The following is a 17,073-nucleotide window of genomic DNA, read 5'->3' as shown; positions in this document are numbered from 1 at the left end:
TAAAAAAGCTAACGACTAAAGATTTAAAAATTATGAAAATACTGCTATAGAGTAAAAGAGTTCAATAATCTGAACGCAGCCAGCCAAACCTAATAATATTTTGAAAGTAACATATTTTAAAATTACGTTGATAGTTTTAACTATAAATTTAAAGATAGTTTTCCTTATTCGGCCTTAGTTTTAATTTTGAAAAAGTGAATTATTTTCGATAGCTCTAACATTTATATTCAATAAGAGTTCTGCTCTCTTTACAGCACTGACATGTTACAAACAGAACACTATGATAATTTATGAACTTACTTTTCCGTCGGATCCCGCTCCAGAAGCCCGACCACTATCCAGACTTGATAAAGAATGCCTAGATATACTACTTCCGCCACTGCTTCCACCCGGACTATGCCTGCCTGGACTGTTCATATCGATGCCTTGATCCTCTAATGAGGCTTGTGTTCCGCTCATCATTCGACCTACAAATAAATAAAAAAAATATTCTTCATACACAGTCAAGCAATTTATATACGTCTAAAACATTTAACCATTTTCAATAACAACAACAATATATATCAAACAATTTCCAATATCAAATTTACGCAATTTTGAAAACCATTTTTGAAATTCGTAAGTGCTGTCATGAGGTCTTAATCTTTACCACCAGATAAAGGGAACAGAACTCAGATTACTAAAAATTACTATACACTCATGCATTATTATACTTATTAGATAACCTAATATTACTAAAATGGACCTCCTATCTGTAAGAATTATTAGGCAATCCTAAATTATAATTAATTATTAAACAACCCAATATTATAGTAATAATCAGACAAGTCGGCAGATACATTGCCAAAAATTGTAGCTCTCTTTCCAGAAAATATTGAAGAACTGACTTGACAACAAAAGTAAGTCGTTTTAAAATCAGTTTTATTAAACAAAAAGGTTTACCTAATGTTATTGAAATAGTTAAACAAAGTCTATAATTTCCAAAAACATTACTTAAAAGATTTTCAACTTTGTTCTGCGAAAAATCGTGACAACGAAAGCAAGTCGCCTTAAATTCTTTTTATAGAAAAAATATCGTATGCTGTAGGTCAGTGATTCTCAAACTTTTTTTGTCGCGGAACACTTTTAACGTTTTTAAAATTTGGCGGCGCACAAACAAAAAGATAAGTTAAAAAATTGTTTACTTACCTGTAATACACTGTGTAAAATAGTTTATGATAATAATTTTGAATGTAAAATAAAATAATATGTATTACAATGACAGCAGTACGTCTATTAAGGGATTAATTACAAGTTAATAATAAGAATACTTTTAATGAGAAATTTGAGCTTGATGTTTTTGATAATTTCATTTATTATTTGGTCGCACAAGTGATACTGCTACTCTCATATCGTGTTCTACATTTAACAGCCTCGATCTTTTTTTTTTTTTTTTTTTTTTGTTAATACTGAAAATACACAGTATAAAACTAACTGGAATAATGTTTATAAAGCTTTTTTGGCCATTATGGGATAATCGCATCTAGTGTTAATCCAAAATGAATTAATTGATTCTTCCGAATATTTTAAAATTAAAACTCGAATGCGAAATAGGTTCTTCCTCTTCGTTCAAAGTTAATTCAAATGCAGAAGTCTTTGGGACCCAAATCGGCTTGGATATCACAACTGGCGAGCTTATTAATGTCTTAAAAACCGAATTTCGCTGTTTCTAATGCTTGCCGTATGTTAGGATTAAACCAATTATAATTTTTACTATATACATTTCTAAAATTTGGCGGCACACTTTAAGAGTTTGGCGGCACACAAAATTTCGGCGACACAGTGGTTGAGAATCACTGCTGTAGGTACTGAAAGGTATGTAAGATCATGCATTCTTTGTAAGCATATTAGTAAATAAATAAAAAAATTTTTTTTTAATTTAAATTGTGTCTTGCATTATAATAGAGCTGCCCTGACAGCAACAGACAATTTTATTTCGGTAACTAATACTATCTAATCCGCTAATAATATAAATATAGACCACGTGTGGGCAAACTTTTGTTTTGGTTGCCGGTCAAAATTAACTAAAATGTTGTATGTATAAATGATGACGTTTTGAGTCGGTGGTATCGTCATTTTAGAACTCACTTTCCTGGTAAATAATAAGATATATTTTGTTAAAATAATTACAATACGGTTTGAAACATAAAAAATTAAAATTATATGATATTATATATGTCATAAAAAATTATAATTCTAATGATTATGAAAACAAACATAACTCTATTTTTCTCCTCGATATCAATGGCTTCCCTGATAATGAACTTCTGACGCCAGTTTAGAAAATCTGTGTTGTAGTTAACTATCTTAAGACGAATATAGGCATCTGAATGTTCAGCTGCTCCTGTTCTTATTTAAAATAAATTTCATGTATGAAAATATTTTGTCGCATTTATAAGTTGATCTATATGCGGATAAAATGGCAAAGCCAATTTTTCGGAATTATGGATTATGGATCGGCGTTGCCAACCTTATCGATTTCTCCTTCAAATTATGTTACAGTTTTTTATTTTAAGATAAAAATGCATGTTCGTTACTGTAACTTTATAATCAAACAAAAATGTTAGGGTTATTATTTTATTTTCGGTTTATTTTTTTATATACTCTTTAAGTGCTCGTTTCGAATTTACGTTTCATAATTTATTTCCCCTGTAAGTAACTTAAGTTTGACTAACGTTTATTTTGTTTTAAAACTTTACTGTGCTCTCTTATTTTCCACTTCCGGCCAGAATAAACGCGTTAATCTGTTCTTGCAAATTGTATTTGCTAAGTATTTAAGTTGTGGATTTTCGCCAAGAACAAAGTTATATGGAGAGAGAGTGAGCCTTCTTGCCACTATATTTCACGCGAGATTTCAATCAGTTGCTAGAGGTTTAGTCTTCTTCAAATCTAAGACGTATTGTAGTTTTCCGCAATTTGGGTTCTACATACGTAATAATCCGAAAAGGACAACCTTAGTGTTAGTCATCTGCGTAAAGTATTCAAAGTTAGCTCTTATTTAAATTTAGTTAGTTAGTAGCTCTTATATTTTTACGTTCAGACCACAAGTGGTTGGTCTTTGTATCCCGAAGTGTGGTAGTACCTGTAATATCGTGGAGAATAAAGGGTAAAGTTAACCCTTCTTACTTGTGTTGTCCATTCCACACTTACACGAACATACCTTGAGTAAGCTCCCTGTTCTCATTCAGGACATTAGATGTTCCCTAAACAGATTAGAAGATCAAGCAGTCCTGATACCACATATTATCCCTTTATTTTCAGAATTCAAGTGCATCGCTTGAAATTATGAAATTGGTCACTGGGTGATCTATAGGTCATAGGTTGTCGAGACCTGATACAGAAAGTACAATGAAAAGAAAAAATTAAAGCAACGAGAGCTGACGTCAATAATTAATCAATTACTAACATTTCAAAGCTTTATTTCCTCATCTCAAAACTTTGAATACTAAGTCAGCACGTCAAATGTAAGAAAAATGAAATAAGTTGCTTAACTAGTCATCATAAAACCTACATTTGTGTTAAATGTTTCAATTTTATTAAAATTATATCAATTACCTATGCTTCCCAAATGATCAACATTTTAGAAAGAAGACATACTTACCTTTGGCAAGACTCGGCGAATGACCAGCGTCGGACGGCGTGCTTGGCAAGCTGTCCGGTTGACTGTGAACCGTAACATGGGCTAAATGTATCTAAAGATAGGAAGAAGAAATTATTTACCATGACAAAAACAACTGACACATAGGAAATTTAGTTGAGTAGGGAGGAAAGGTACCTGGCCATTAGAGCCTCCACCAGGAGTCATTTTCTTCATGGGATGAGATTGATGTGACAAAGAGTTGTTATAAAAGGGTTGAATGTAATGATTGCTTCCTGAAATGAAAACAAAGAAAATTAAAACAAACAAGTAAGGATACAAATGGGGACTTTGAAAAATGAAAATTAATGCTTTTTAGGTTTGATTGTAATGCAATAGTTGTTTAAAAACAAAATCCTCCAATTTCAGCTTGAGATAAACACAATACAAAATTTAATACTTTAAAATGCATTTTTCCATAATGTAACAAGAGAATTAATGTATAATATTACATCTACGTTTCTTCAGTCCTTTTTCACATAATTGAAAGAGCAAAGCTAAAAAAAACTTTGACAGTATATACCATATTTCAAAATGTGCTGCAATTAACGCAATATTATCCAAAACTTAAAGGTCTATCTCTAGGCATTACAGTAACCAAGCTACGTGGTTAGTTTAACGAATGTGACTGTTTATCTTCAACTTATATGTCAGCCTACTGACAGCATCACATTTTAAAATTAAAATTAACCGAATAAAGCTGCAGTTAAAGTCTGACTGCAGCTTGATTCTGTTAATAAATAAGTTCTATATCGATGACATCGAATCATATCAATCATATCATATGTTAATATGATATGCTATGATGATAATAAGTTCGAATATGATCTGTTAATAAGTAAGTTCGTTCAATAAATGAATTCGAAAAAAATAGGTTCGATATCTACGTCTCATAATACTACTATGAATTAATCTTTATTACCTTGTAAACATTTTAATGGTCATTAACACATCAAATGTAAATGACGCAAACAGTTTTCAAATACGACATACATATTGCATCTTTAAATTCACTCTAGTCATTGCCAACTCCAGTAAGGTATTCTTCAAACATATTCAGATTAAAAAGTTTTACCATTTACTGCCAGACGATTATTTAATATTTTCCTGTTTCTTGCAGGCTAATCTTTGTGCCGCTTTAATTATTATTATGCTAATATTATTAAGTTAACATATTTCAATAAGATTCTGAAAATTTTAAGAATTACATAAAAGAAATGAAAAATTAATTAATAAGGGCAAAATTTTTAGAAATTGATATAATTGAAAATAATGCCTATCATAGGTTTTCTCACTAATTCAAAATGGAAACGGAATGTTTATCAGGTTCAATTGTTCCGTCTTACTTTCTTCGGGAACATGCAAGGACCTGACTCGGAACAGAGAGCTTACTAAAGCTATGTTCAATAACTGTGGGAAGTAGACAGGATACACAAGAAGGGTATACAAAACCCTTTATTTTTCTCTCTTTACAATAATTTCCGTACTTCGGAATACAAAGACCCACTACTTGTGGTCTAAACGTAAGAATATAAAAATAGAACTAAACTCTAACTTAACTTTGAAATAATAAACGTGGAAGATTGGCCTTATATTAACAGGAAGCCGTATGTAGTACAGAGAACTGCTAACACTACAATACGTTTATCAAGAGTTATCAAGAGGATTAAACCTCTGGCCTGGAAGGCAACCAGGAACTGAGTAAAACTTCTAAGGTAAGCGGCCTGCTTCGACTAACTACTTCCTCTCTCTCGCTTGGCAAAAAGCCACAACTTAAATACTTGGCTTTCGCCAGACAAATTTTGCATAAATACGTTAACGCTTATAATTCTGGCCGGAAGTAGAAAATAAGAAGTGATAGTAAAGATTTAAAATAAAATAAACGTTAGTAAAACTTAAGATCCTTACATGTTTACAAAATGTACTGTGTAATAAAATAATACTGAATAACACAGCCAGACAACAATAAAAATCCCTTTTAATCAACGATTTTAAATGATTATATACTTTGGTGCTGCTGTTTACTAACCTTAAAAAACGATTCTTTAATTCCCACCGTTTCTTGAATGGAACGCAAAATGACACAAAGTACAGGAAAAAACAACTTCAGTTACTTATGGAGTATAGATAAAAATTTCTATTCCTTATGTAATATTGATGAATAACTAACGAAAAAAAATTAAGCTTAAAATAAAATAAAATAAAATAAAATATTTAAAAAAAAAGAAAGAAAAGAAAAGAAAAAAAAATTAAGATAAAAATTTTAAATTTTCAGAAAAGTGTTCAAAAAATAGACAAAATAAGTCAAGAACAAGCTGCCAGTACACGTAATGTATTTACAGGGAATTTATGATTTGAATGAATGTTATTTATTTGAAGAAATGATTCACTTCTGCTCATTTACGAATAATGTCAAAATAAAAACCATAAAAAATTTACTATTTTACTCTTACTTTGCTCAAATCCCAGAAAATAAGTACACAGGCAAAAAAGAAGAAAATGACAATATAAATTTAAAACAGAACTTCCCAACACTTTTTCTAAAAATTTATTTCAGCACGGAGAATATTTCCTAACTAAGACAAACAAAGAAAAACGGATTTACCTTTCTAGAAATTAAAAAAAGATTTAAAATCAAAGCTTTTTAAAAGAGAAGACGCCTCAGAAGTGTTTTAACACGGCAAAGACTGAGAGAGAATTTAATTTCATCTGAACATTGAAATATTAGATTCTTCCTGGAAAAAAAAAGATCAACCTAACGACAAAGAGGCGACATTTCATTAAAAAAAAGAAAAGAAAGGAAAAGAATAAACAAAGAAAGGTGAATTTTTTAAATAATAAAAAAATCATAGCTTTTGAGGAATATTTTAAAAAGCAAAAACATTCGCAGAATAATTTAAACGGTCGAAGTCAAAGCGACAAAACAAATTATTATAATTACAGACAGACTCAGCTTCACAACTTGGTGATCCATCATTTCGAATGGCGTTCATAACGCAGCGTAGCGAATGTTTTGACAAGAAACAGCTACCGATAAAAACAAAAAACTCTAACAGCAGGGGAGGAAACGTGTTTATTTATCTTCCACAGCGATTTTAGAAACAGGATAATAGTTAAAGTTCTAAAGAATACTAATTTACTAAAGCATTTAAACACCATCAGTTATTTTTATAGCTCTATATTAATGTGGTTCCTTTACCACAAGCCCATCCCAAACATATGCACTGAGCATTTAAGCTAAAGGGATATATAAATAAAACAAGATTATAAAATGTTTAACAGAAGAATTACGGATGGTCAACAAAAACTATTATATATTTCGGAATTGTTTTCTATATATTTATGTATATGCTTAGTTCAGATAATGCACTCGGAGGTTTTGGGGGGAGTGGGATTACATACATTCAACTTCTGATTGATTTCAACTGACAGCAAAACATAAATACTTTCCTAGGAATATATGTGCACACATAAACTTCACGTCTATTTCAATTTCCATGATTAATTCCTCGCTTTATAACTTTGCAATTAGCTGTTATAATAAACTACTATGTAATTCTTAATAACAGCATAATAAGTAACATTAGCTGACACTGTTACAGTAGAAGAAACCTATAGAAATTTGCAAAGCGTCTGACAAAGATCCAATATAAAAAATATATATGTAATAACTGTGGTGATTAAAAAATATTTGCTGTCGATTTGAATCTTTAAATGAGATAAACAAAATATTCTAATCTTTCAAAATGGGAGACAGGAAGAATCATTATATCCAAAATATGTGAACAAAACGTACGCCATTAAATTCTATAAATTAGTCACACACACATAGCACTTTTTGTTTGCTATACACAATCCTTCGTTAAAAAAATAAGTTCCAAGAACTTATTTTTTATATGCGATGAATATCAACGGCAACTATTCGTATAAAGTAAAACAATGTAAAAATCAAATAAAGTATTTTTATCCGTCTACAAATTAAAACATTATTCCTGGATCAGCAATTGATCAGCAGTTGAATCTAGCTAAACACAAGCTGGAAAACGAAAGCTTGCAAAAATATATCGGGGGAAATATCAAAGAATTCTTGAAATAGCAGATGATCTTTTGAACAAATTCAAAGATTTATAATGCAGTTAAGCCTGAAAAAGTTCCCTTTTTATTTCCAATTTAGATTTCATATTTGAGAATCTTGAAGCTAAGCTTGGAAGTCCTGATACTTAGAAAGGAGACTGACACTTAGAAGTCCTCTGATACTTAGAAAAGAAACAAAAAACGTGTTATATTAATTAACTAATTACTATGATTTAAACCTTTGTTCTAGCAATAGTTTTCACCAGGATGCAAGTTAAATGACTTTAGTGCTTTGAATATTTTACAGCTCTTAATAGCGTCGAATGCAGTTTACGCTCTAACGACCAGCTCTGCAAGTGATTTCCGGCATTAGTCAATTTGCTCGCCGATGTTAAAAACGCGCTATTAAAATGCTAAGAAAATTTTAAGTGGTCCAATATGTGTAGTTTTCGACTACATAATTTAGTTTGAAATTTAAACCTTACTTTAATGTTGTTTAAGTTAGAATACAGTGCCACTTATTGGATATGGAAAGAAACTCTCACTTGGCCATCTGGATGCCAAAGCATGCATTAGAATTGAATGTAGATAATTTCTGTAAATAGATTAGTTAGTTCTCTATTATATAGTCCTATAGTTAGTTTTAGAATTATAGAATCAAAGTATTTGGTCCGTTGAGCCGGAGTGTTACTTATACAACCTTCTTAAAATTTTATCATAGTACTTCAGACGGAGCGATAATTCGCTTGTCGGTCTAATAGGTCTGAAGAACTTTGATATAATTCTACACAACTAAGATATTACAAAAGACTGGAGTTTCAACTGCAAATTCCGACGAGCCTGTAAGTGAGATATTCTTTAGGTCAAATACATTAAAAAGTCGTACACTTTCAGCACCTACATGCTTTCATTTTTCTATGTATGTATAATATACTAATGTGTTGTGACTTGCCTTACAATAACATCAGAACACGCCTACGAAATTCATCGTGGTAAGAAGTACAAGATTACGCCTGTCGTTGGGAAGATTCTTGAACATCAGACAGGTGACAGCACGACTTTGCTTAGTTCCGCTCCCAATTTTGACGGAGAGCTGCCCGGGGAAGACGGATCTAAGGATCTTCCATCCCTCTTTCTCTACGCCAACCTCTCGAGAGGACTTTCGGCTCGCCGCATATTTAGAGTGCCGCACAGACATTTACAAACATCGATGCTTTCTCAGGGATTTGAATCCAGGCCTTACGGTACTGCAGTTAGCGTCGATAATTACTATTCTGGTTCGCCAGCATTCCATATGAACATTACAATAACTCTCTGCATGGTATATAAGATTTCATTACAGATTTCAATTCAGCTGACAGAGGCATACATGTTATGAATTTAATATTTATAAAAGAACACTTCATTAATTTAAATTTAAAAAATTCGGATCTTAAAATGGTATTAGATCAACGAATGTAATTATCTATATCCCCAAAATATTATTTAAATTAAACTAAATCGAGACTCCTAGAGAATAAATATAATAATTTTATGTCTTTCATTACGACAAAGGAACGCCAGCGGAAAGACCATTTGAAAACACTTCTTTGAAACGCAGAGAAAAATACCACGTCAACGAAGACTACTAGACGTTTCATGTCACATTCAGGTCATACACAGAAGTTTCTTTTATAAATTTATCACTTTCAATTTCAACACGCACCAAATGAGGATATGAAGATGAAAGAGAAATGTGACCTTCAATATGACACGCAAGCATAAGGAAAAGAAAGCATCTGAATATTAATTTTTAATCGTAATATTAAGGAAAATAAATCCATCGTTTCCTTACACATAATAATTTATTTGTCAGAAAAGTCAAAAAGCAAACGCAGATACATACTGAAAAGTTAAATGTTTTCAATACATCAAGATGTCATCTACGAATTCCATACCCCATATATCTCAAATTGGTGGTTCCGAAGCATTTTTATGTGGCCATCGAATACATTTTTCGTAAAATAATTAGCATTATTATGAAAAGAACTTGAAAAACTATTTTAGTGGTTTGGAATCCAATCTTCTATTATTTTCTTTACCGAAAACGGATAAAAGATTTTAAGATGAAATTTGATTAACTTGCCAATAGTTACAGTTCATTAGTACTGTTGTCAACAACAACAGTAAAGTCACAGTTACCAATTTTTGAAATAATTGCTTTGTTTCTTAGTACATTCACATGTGAGCCGTTCTTTTTCTCGAACAATAATAAGTTTATATAAAGAGGCAGATTGCTGTCGAGTATCTACAGTTCCTAGGTGTCGTAGCTGAACGACTGTTAAAAGAAACAAAGACGTTTATAATAATTTTCATAAAAATATTATTTTTATCCATGCGTCACAAAAAATGTAATAAATAAAACAAAGAGAGCAAGTTGTCATTATCTGTTCTCAAATTTTGTACCTCTTAGGAAGTTTCCGTATATTTCTTTTCAGTTATAAGTAAGATACTTAATAGTTCAATATTAATTGATTAAATGCCAATCTGGAAGTTCTAAAACTTAGCTGGAATGCATTTGAATTAAGAAACTGTTACAGTCAAAAGTCGTTAATTCGGACACCCATAATTCGGAATGATCTATAATCCGGACATCAAAACTAAAAACTTTCTGCGCATGCGCCATGTTGACACATGCGCAGAGGCGTTCACGCGTGCGCGTAAGACCTTTTACGACTGCGCATATGAGTGTGCGCAAGTGCAGAATACGTTTTCGCGTGCGCATTTTATGTATAATGGACGTATAAGCTAAAATTATCTAATTATCTATTTCAGTTAATGTTGATGATTGCGTTGTTCCTTAATTTTCGAATTGCATCCGGCTTATTATTTTTTGCAGACTGTAAGAGCAATTTTATAAAAGTAAGCTTAAACTTTCGATTATATCAAATAGAATTTCCGATATATATTTGTTAATATGTAAAGGATCTAAAGCGAAAGTATGTTTTGAAATCCGAAATCTGCTCGGCGCTGCAATTTCACGCTGCTCGGCGGCGGGCGCCTAATGAATTGGAAGTTGATTTGTCAGCACTATCCTTATCTTCAGCGCAGATGTTTTTATTTTATTTGGCTTATAATTCCTTACCAAATGTAGTATTTCATCTCGATATGCTCCGTCTTTGATATGATTTAAAACAAGTTTCTCGTCATTATAATTCGCTTCCGATAGCGAAGAAAAGTGACAGAGGTTATTGAAAACAAAAAAATTTCGATTGACAAATTAGTCGGTGTTCTTGACACAGCAATTATAGGACTTGAACGGCGGAACTTTGTAACTGAACAAGAAATTATGTCTGTTTAATAGAATTAAAGAGAAAGTATTATCACATGAAACGAAGCAAAACTTAAACAACTTACATTGAAAGAAACGTTTAATAAAGTAAACAAATAAATATTAAGCTTTTTCTCTTTGCAAATTTTGATACCCTTTAGATCATAATTGTTCTTTATTTCATAAATTACGGTTTCATAGTTTTAATTTTAGTTTGTTTTTGAAATTTTCAACTTATTTTATTCCTCTCAAGGTGAATTATATATTTTTATCTTCTTAAATAAAGATTTCATGGTTATTCTAACTTGTGATTCTTCCGTAATTGTGCTACAGGATTACACATTACTTGCTCAAACGCCTTGGTAGTATGTTTAAAAGTCTTTGACATACACATACATAATTTTTCTTGAAGAGGAGAAAGATTTTTAAAGCAGATGCTTCGGTAAGCAGATGCTGGCTTATCGAAGATTACATACATTAGTGCATACTAACTTGAGGTACAAATACCTCCTAAATAAGAAATAAAATGCATGCTATTTGCCGGAAAATTATTTAAAAAAAATTTTGACATTTTTCAGATTTTAAATTACGTCCAAAGGGGCGTTTTTTTAACGTTTTGTGTGTTACCTTTATTTATTAAATATCATGTTCTTTGCACTTAAACCATAGCTGTTGGATGTAGATTTAATATTTGCATTTCTTTTTTTCTTTGTATATTTTATTTTATCACTGTTTAATTTTATGTTGTAATTTACAATAATCTTGTTACTGGCAACATGCTTTATTTTACTATTAAGTTTGTGTGAATGGCAACAGTTGTTCATGTTTATGTTTTCAGCAGATTAGCGTTCTTAGCCGCACTGCGCTGCAGGCAACTTTTCTCTTAAATATTTCATGTTTTAGAACATCAATAAAGTTTTCATACAAAGCTGATGCTTTTTAGTTCAAAGCAACTAATAGCAATTTCGCGAATTAATTTTAAAATGAGCATTTCTTTAGAATTTCCGACACACAGTTTGACGCGCTGGAAATAAAAAGTTCCCCCTCCACCCCGTACAGTGTTGCCATTGCTCGCTTTTAAATCGTTGAGTTTGTAACTCAAAAATTCGATAAAGTTTTACAAAATAAAAAATAGATAATAAAACAAATTCCTAATTTCAAATTTGGGATTTCAGATGCCCCATATTCGCAGTACGATTACGTCATTCAAAATTGGATGGCTCTAGATACCGTTGTTTTATCACAATGCGAGAAAAATATATACATTTATGCAGATTTTTCATTATTTAATTTCTTCAAATATAACACAGGGCTCTAGCATTTTGTGGCAACAGTTTGTGAAAAGTGAATCGACATTTATAGGAGTCCGAGGCAAAATATCAAAACGAAAGTAATAGTCCTTCGGGACTCAAATCCCTTTGGACTAATAAATGCATTCATAATGCTAAACCGGTTGATGCAGGAATTTGTCAAATTCACGACTAGTTATGAGAAGCGGTTGAAGGATTGTTTTTTTCTCCCATTTTAACGTTGAAAATAGCCTGTTCCCTTGCCTGATTACTTTTACGATGGTGGCCAATCGTGTACTACGTGTTCCAGCGCTCCGTTACTGCTGTATGTATTTAAAGCAACTATTTATAAGTTTGAAATAACGGAAACTCTATTGGTTGTAAACAATATGAAAAGTGCAGTTACGGTAATGGGATGCTAAAGGGCACGCAAGGTTACAACCCACTACACTCCATCAATATACTAATAAAAGTCACATTCCAACCTTGAAACGTTAAACATTGGCATGTTTCTGCGAGAAAACCGGAAGTTTCAAAAGGTTTTCGCGTTGCGTGGCTGCAAAATTTCAAAGAACTCTAAATTGACTTTATAATTCACCTAATAAAGCATGATTCAAGTTATTGAAATATTTGTACTATGGTTTGGATACACTAATATGCTAAATTTTTCGTTCTTTGACTAATTTCATAATGTTTTTACACATTTATATCGGGAAAATCCTGACTAGGAGAGGAAAGCTTTTATTTATCAGAGTACTTTTAAATACGATGAAAATGGTATTAACAAGTAATGTCACACTGTTATACGAATAAACTTAAGCAGTCAGTGTGCCATATACTGAAGTAAAAAGAAACACAAATTTTAACTGAGTACACTTTGCTTGAATCTTCATAAAAAGCAATACAAATGCCTATAGTAGATTTAAGATAATTTATATACAATTTAATCTGAAATACACATTAAAAATACACGACGATCTCTTACAATTTAATCAGAAAAAATTTGCTTGAAAATAACTACAGATGGGATTGAAAATTTATAGTTAAAAAGTTATAATATTAAATAAATAATTATTTTATAAATTAAAAGGTTTTATAAAGTCAATGAATTTCATTTATTGCTTAGACATTTTCCTTAGTAAATGGCAAAAATTAAATATTCAAAATTAGATATTTGTTGGGAAATCGGGAGATGTTATGAAAAAAGGAAGAATTATAGTTATATATAGATGTACATTACCTTATTCTGATAAATCTGACCAATCACAAAATGAGATATTTATTCTCCAGATTATAAAATCGCTAAAGAAACACATTACTAAAGGTCATTAAATGTTTAGTTTGATTTAAAAAAATTATATTCGAGCACTGGTTTCTGGGTAATCATTAGTTTTAACAGATAACTTGGCAACTCCCTCGTGAATCTAAAAGTTGGGCTTCTGTGCAGACTTGTTAAGTAGCTTTGTTCAAACACAAGAGAACGATTAGGAACACTATGAATAATGGAATACGCATTTGTTTGTTTACACCATAAACACGCAATCCCAAGCAAAAACTCACCACAACGTATTTTCTGATTACATTCACAAAATGAGATATTTATTCCCTTAAGGCACGGCTGTTACAGAAATTATGGTTTTGAAGTGAATAAATAGTAAAGGAAATAGGTTTTAGCAACGCATTTGTGCGACCATTTTTTAAAGACATGTAAATAAGGTTAACAACAATCAATATTAAAACACTCTATGGGGAAAAAATTAAAACACAAAGAATTTATTATTACTTTGAAGACAAACTGAAATGGTGAAAAGAAATATCGAGGAGAAAATGTCATCGAAAATCGGGAGGATCACTTGTTTTAGACGATCTGTTGGAAACTTTTTTCCAAATCAACTGGTTACTAATACATAATCATGATTAAGTATCACACAAACTAATATTTCCAGTAATCCCTTACACCAGTGATCTCGGAACTGAAGAGCCGCGGGGCGAATTCGGCCCCCGAAGCTATTTTACGCGGCCCGCGAGTACATTTCAGTCATATATTTGCTGTAAATGGGGTACTGAAAGTTTGCATAATGGATAAAGTTATAGAAATAATAACAAAAACATCAAATTTTATCCGGGAACGAGCTATGAATCATGAATTGAAGAAATTTAAAGTAACTACAGAGAAATTATTCGGTATGAGATGGAGTAGTTATGCTGAGGAACGGTATAAAATGTTTTTTTTTTAAAATTTTATTAGGTATTTCTCCCGCCTTCTTAGCCTGCCTTCGTAGTGTAGTGGTCTGCACGCTCGGCGCGTATTCGAGAGGTCCGTGGTTCGATTCCCGGTGAAGGCGTTGCTCATTTTTCATTTCTCCGGCTTCAAAAATACCTAATGACTCTACAGTGCCGCCCGAACTAAAGTAGTGGATGATGATTCACCACACCCAGGATTTGGCGATTCGGTCCCCTAAAAACCCCAGTCGCCCTTTATAAGGGGGAGTATATAAGGTATTTATTTCTCCTGCCTTCTTAGCTTGCCTTCATAGTGTAGTGGTCTGCAATCTCGACGCGTATTCGAGAGGTCCGTGGTTTGATTCCTGGCGAGGGCGTTTCTCATTTTTCATCCCTGCTTTCAAAAAATGCCTCATGTCTCTACTATTTAATAAATGAAATCAAAATTTTCAAAACACAGAAATAAATAAATAAATAAAACCATCGACGAGTTATATAATGATACTTGGAAAACAGATTTAGGATTTACTGTCAATAAACAGCTGCAAGGAAAAAATAAACTTATCCTTTGACTTGTACTAAACATTTAAATCTAAATTGGAATTTACAAGAAACACAGCTTGAATCAAAATATTTCGTACATTCCCTGCCTTATTATTTCAAATGAAAAATCTCAAAATTATGCAAGAAACATTCGTTTTTACGATAAGAACTTGAAAAAAAAGGATTGATTTCAATGACTTGTAATTCAATTTTACATATTTTCAGTACTACTGAAAGAATGTGAATAATGCATTAGAAAGTCTACAAACGAAGATACGTAGCTAACCAGGATGATAAGAACTTATTCAAGGATATGAATGAATAGATTTTAATTCATACTTGTCAAAACGCAAATACCCTCAATTACGAATTTTTGAAATAATTATAATCGCTTTATTTGGGAGTATATTTATATGTGATCAGATAAAAATTAATAAGTTTGAGAAAAGAACCCGATTGATGGAAAAAAATCTAGAATCCGTGACGAAGAGAATGTCTAGTAAGTTTTCTCCAAAGCTACAGATTTGATCAGAATCGAAGTGTCATCAAGGGTCAACTGTAGTAAGAAACAATGAAGTATTGTATAATTCTTCATATACAAATATAAAAAGAGTTGTCATCATTTATTCTCACATTTTTTCACACTTCGAAAGTTTCCTCTGTAAAATTTCTAAAAAGGTTTTTGTAGAATTTGTTAAAGTAATTTGTTTAGTGGTTATGCAAAATATTGGAATTATTTAAAATAAAAGCCAGTTTCAGAAACTGCATTTAGCAGTCAATACATTTGAATTAACCAATAGAAACTTCTTGCAGATACCAAAATTTAGATTTTAGATAGAAAATAAATATAAATTTGAATTTTTTGCCTTTGTATTATTATTTATTATGTTACGATAAATATCTATTAGGCACCTAAAGAAAATGGAAACAAGTAAAATAAAAAAATGTTATAGTCAATTGGTCAACAATGAAAAATTTTTAAAAATTTCTTTTAAGTTTTTAATACTTGAAAAAATTGTATTGATATCAAGTGTCTACAACAAGTTTTAAAAAAAGTATTTGAACTTGAGTGGATGAATAAAAAGTATTTTATTAATAACTGAAAATTTCAACAAGATACAGGAAGAGTGTGAGATAATAGTAGGAATTTAAAAAAGCATTTAAGCGAAAGACAGAAATCATATTTTTAACTTGGAAGAGAAGAAAGAGATTACAGATTTAAGAAATAAAAAGTAAGTACAGGAAAAAAAACATTGCAAAAATACAACTGAAAATCAGTGATATAATTTTCAAATAAACCCTGTTCCAGGAAAATTAAATTTTAAAAATATAATTTCGAAACACACTCAACACATCACACACATACATCGCATGTAACACAAGGTTATAAAGGAATGAATGATATCCACACATTAGTTGTATATATGCGGCAATATCCAGTACACACACACACACACACATATTGTTCGCACATTTTCAGACGATTTTCATTTCAATTAAAGAAACATTTCACCTAAAACGTTTGCGTTCTAAATGTTTTATTTGATAACTCTTATTCTTCACTTTCTACACTGTAATTTCCAAGACAACAAAGCCTTTTGTAGCTTTTGTAACAAAGCCTTTTTTATAGCGTCTGTTTAAAAAAAGGGAGGTCCGTCGGCTACTTTAAGATCCTGCGTACGGTCGCATGCCTTACGTAATGCTTCGAACAAATATTTACATTCAAGATCAAGAACGGATCCTATTTTGCATAGATATCTCTCACGCCATTTCGTAAAATAAAGAAAAGGGAAAATGTTTGGGCGTGAATTAGTACGGTAACTTCGGAACTCCGCCGAAGCGTATGAAAAAGATGCTAAAAATGTCGTAAAAAGGAAAGAGATTAATCTCCTCTTACCAGATAATAGCTGTAAAACATAGCTATTCTGCCGGCGACAGAAGTTGCGTGACGAAATCAC

The 17,073-nt window shown here is 31.5% G+C and overlaps 1 protein-coding gene across 2 annotated transcripts in view; it reads right to left on the bottom strand.

Moving 5' to 3' along the window:
* LOC118181504 (uncharacterized) overlaps positions 1-17,073 on the bottom strand; it is a 268,359-nt gene that overhangs the window by 96,932 nt on the left and 154,354 nt on the right. For both annotated transcript variants that reach the window (XM_085813719.1, XM_085813720.1), the window contains exons 3-5: positions 3,815-3,912; positions 3,641-3,731; positions 301-467 (exon numbers count right to left, since the gene is read on the bottom strand). In XM_085813719.1, the coding sequence (XP_085669845.1) occupies positions 301-467; positions 3,641-3,731; positions 3,815-3,912 (356 nt within the window). The remainder of the gene's footprint in view (positions 1-300; positions 468-3,640; positions 3,732-3,814; positions 3,913-17,073) is intronic.

Source organism: Stegodyphus dumicola, chromosome 3, assembly GCF_044657685.1.
Source record: "Stegodyphus dumicola isolate Sdum_Otavi_A_Nest chromosome 3, ASM4465768v1".
In the NCBI taxonomy this organism is placed as follows: Eukaryota; Metazoa; Arthropoda; class Arachnida; order Araneae; family Eresidae; genus Stegodyphus; species Stegodyphus dumicola.
Note: the sequence above shows the minus strand (reverse complement) of the source record. Positions and strands in the feature narration are given on the sequence as shown.